Source organism: Sinocyclocheilus rhinocerous, unplaced genomic scaffold (assembly GCF_001515625.1).
Source record: "Sinocyclocheilus rhinocerous isolate Xijiao unplaced genomic scaffold, SAMN03320098_v1.1 scaffold932, whole genome shotgun sequence".
Classification (NCBI taxonomy): domain Eukaryota; kingdom Metazoa; phylum Chordata; class Actinopteri; order Cypriniformes; family Cyprinidae; genus Sinocyclocheilus; species Sinocyclocheilus rhinocerous.
Window position 1 is genome coordinate 222,794 of NW_015638991.1, and position 3,874 is coordinate 226,667.

The 3,874-nt window shown below is 37.8% G+C and overlaps 1 protein-coding gene across 1 annotated transcript in view; it reads left to right on the top strand.

Annotated features, from left to right (window-relative positions):
- The window catches only part of LOC107750894 (sodium- and chloride-dependent creatine transporter 1), a 15,297-nt gene extending 11,423 nt beyond the window's left edge, over positions 1–3,874 (top strand). The window contains exons 10-14 of the mRNA XM_016566458.1: positions 2,226–2,389; positions 2,715–2,818; positions 2,898–2,998; positions 3,081–3,251; positions 3,560–3,874. Coding sequence (XP_016421944.1) covers positions 2,226–2,389; positions 2,715–2,818; positions 2,898–2,998; positions 3,081–3,251; positions 3,560–3,691 — 672 coding nt within the window. The 3' untranslated portion in view covers positions 3,692–3,874. The remainder of the gene's footprint in view (positions 1–2,225; positions 2,390–2,714; positions 2,819–2,897; positions 2,999–3,080; positions 3,252–3,559) is intronic.

Here is a 3,874-nt window from a genome sequence, read left to right on the forward strand (position 1 = left end):
GACCAATCACCGCAGATTAGCGTCACGCAAAAGAGGGGTTTGGAAAAATTAATAGTTGAGCGAAACGTTTGGGAGTTGTTGAGCAAGTAAGATAAAAATAAATGCATATTATAAGACAATGAAAGTGTTTTTTGAGCTTGCATGCATGTCAACCTGTTGTTGGACACTCCCAAAACCAAAATATGAACCTTTCATAACTCATAATAGGGGCACTTTAATTACTCACAACAGCATGTGGGACACACTTCAGACTGTGAGATTGCATACATTAACTGAGAACGAAAACATCAAAGTAGGCACACCACAGCTCCAGAGAAAGATAAGTATTTAATTATGTTCTCACCACAGGTGACGTTTCGAGCTTAAACGCTCTTAATCAGACAACGAACGTACATGACAACACCCTTATATACACCACACTAAATCACATGATTGCCCACATGACCACACACAAAAAAAAAAGTCAGGGCAATCAACAAATCATGTAAGAAAAGGGCAAAAAGCAAATCACATAAAAGTGAGAGCAGCAACAACATATAAATAACGTTGGTTGTTTTACAAGAAATCGTTCCTTGGATCTTAAAAGTTTTACCAGAAGAGGGATGATTAAAAGTTTGCGTTTTATACGTAAACTTACATTGTTGACAGCTACCACACTTGAAATTACCAAAAGGTATATGACTCAAGAAATGTGTTGGTTGTGGAACCGACAGATCTGCCCTAACCAGCATGTTGCGCAAATTGGGAGGTCTCTTATAGACCACCCTAGGTGATTTATCAAAAATTGATTGCAACTTGGGATCGCTCTCAACAATGTGCCAATTTTTATACTTAAAATTACATTGTTGACAGCTACCACACTTGAAATTACCAAAAGGTATATGACTCAAGAAATGTGTTTGTTGTGGAACCGACAGATCTGCCCTAACCAGCATGTTGCGCAAATTGGGAGGTCTCTTATAGACCACCCTAGGTGATTTATCAAAAATTGATTGCAACTTGGGATCGCTCTCAACAATGTGCCAATATTTCTGAATAATACCATCGATGTTTTTTGCAAAGGGGAATATCGAATAAAACAATTAACACGCTGCTCTTTACATTTAGATCTCTTAACCAGACAATCTTGTTGGGAAACATTGCTGAAACGTGCGGCGGCAGCTTGGATTAACTCCTCTTTGTACGCTCTCTGCCTGAACCTGTCTGCCAAGATCTCAGCTTGCTGTTGATAGTCCTCATCTCTGCTACAGATACATTAACTGAGAGAAATGTTCATGGATCAAAGGACATAAGCTATGTTTCCATCCAAAGATTCAAATTTAACTTCTGCACAAAAATGGAAAGTCGCATAAAACATTTGCGAACAAAGCACCGTTTCCATCCAACGAGTCAAAGAGAACAAAAGCTTCACTTCCTGATAAACTGGTACTAAATATCACTAAGAAAAATAGGAGAAGCCACTTAATATAGTAATTTTCATATATGATGTCTTTTTTGGATGCGTTTGGTGGAATTTATTCAGTAAATTTGTTTCCATCGTAGTTTATGCACATTTTTTCTTATCGGATAAAAAGTTTATCCTACTCAATTGTGCACATAAGTTTGTATGCGTATTTTTAGAATTTATGCACATCTTGGCCTTTCCATCCAGTGTTTTTTTTTTAAATGCGCTATTCCAAAATGCGCATAAAAATAGGTGGATGGAAACATAGTCATGAAAGTGAACTCTGTTAAATGATACTTAAGTAGCCTTTTATTTCATTAATCCTATATTATCTGCAAGTCGTTTTTTTAATGTACCTTTAAGATTTGAAGTACACTACAAGTGCACATTAAGTACAATTAAGCACACTTCTTTTTCTCAAGTGTAACCTTACATGCAGTGATGAAATGCAGAAATTTCACATGTTCAATTCAAGTAGGAAGATATATTAGCCAGCAACTGTACAGCAGCCCACCATCCTCCAGCTATGTAATCTCTGTCAGTGTGACGCATGCGTACGTAAAGCAACCATTAAAAAATAGCACAGGAATGCATGAACACATCCTGTGTGACGGCGCCTTAATGTTCACACAATGCCTTTGATTAGCCGTAGCGCTCTTAGATTAGCAACAATGTTTGACAGGGTCAGACACATTCAGATGTCCTTGCTGTCCACAAATTTCTCGGTTAGATCATCAGCTTCCTTTTAAACTAGATTCATTTTTCTCTCTGTCTCTCTCAGTTTGTTGGTGTTGAAGGCTTTATTACTGGAATAATGGACATGCTGCCCCCAAAGTCATTCCTCGGCTCTCAGCGTCGTGAAGTTGTTGTGGCAATATGCTGCTTTACCTGTTTTACTATTGATCTTTCCATGGTAACACAGGTACGTCTGAGGCTGACGGTGAGGTATATATTTTTTTATATGTCTACATAATTTTTTTTACATTTATTTCTGTTTTAGTTATTTTAGTACATCAAATGAAACTAAATGAAAATGAACCAAAAAAACTAAATGAAAATGAGAAATGCTTTGGCAACTACATTAAAAAACTTTTTTTAAAATATCTTATTTTATTCAATTAACATTTATTTTAATTCAAGTAACATTTTTTATGGTTTTATTTTAAGTTGGCTATAATAACCTTGCTGGGAATATGCAAATATATGTTAAATTACTGAAATACTAACTTAAAAATCTCACGCATACTTAAAGTAAATATTTGCGTTGAAGGGGTTCGGCTACTAAAAAGTTTGGGAAGCCCTGTTTTATAGGAACGATCTCCCATTCCAACAAGTGTATTGATTCAGGAACATGTCATACCTGGGAAAATCATGGTGAGCATGCAGATACACATAGAGTCTTTGTGTTAACCCATAAAAACACCTCACTCTCGGTCTCTGACTCTCTCTGAAGGTGCTGATCGCTTCATGGACAATGTGGCCTGTATGATCGGCTATCGTCCTCTGCCGTATATGAAGTGGTGCTGGTCTTACGTCACTCCGGTAGTGTGTATGGTGGGTTTTCATGCAATAATGGATCAACATGGGGTTTCATATTCTTGAGAGGCTATTAAAGGGGTGTTTGTGTGTTTGGCAGGGTGTTTTCTTGTTTCATGTGGTCAACTACAAGCGATTAGTGTATAATGCGGTGTATGTGTACCCGTGGTGGGGTGAGGTGCTGGGCTGGTTTCTCGCTCTCTCATCCATGCTTTGCATTCCTCTCACCGTCCTATACAAACTGCTGCACTGCAAAGGCACTCTCATGGAGGTACGACTGTCACGTGTGTGTGCTGCTACTTTGCTTATCATGCAAAAAACTACTCTGTAGCATATCAAGCTAAAAGCTACTCATGATCTGAAGTAGTTTTAGTGGTACGTAAAGTAGTATACTTTTATTTCAGTTAATGTTTATTTCGTTTTAAGTAAAACTGTTTTTTTAAATATATTTTTTGTTTTATTTACTGATAACTCATTTGATGCCAAATGACTTCTAGTTACTCACCAGAAGTTGTATGAATCTGTGGTCTGTTGTTGGATGCAGTTATTTTCAGTTTGTGTGACTGTTTCTCTGTTCAGCGTTGGCAGCATCTGACGACACCTATCTGGGGTCGACATCACCTTGAGTTCCTTCCACCTGAGAATGAAGCCAGACTTCTACCAAAGGCAGAAGAGAATAAAACCACACTGTTATATGAAAGTGTCATTTAATATCTTGGCTAGCACTAGCAAATGATCTGATACAGACAACACTGCCCTGCACACACACACACACACAGTGGTGTTCGCTCTGTTATGAGCTAGAGAATCATTCAAGTCAAGTCCATGCTACACAGCAGAGCACCTATAAGGGTTAGTTCACCCAAAAATGAAAATTAGCCCACAAATTACTCA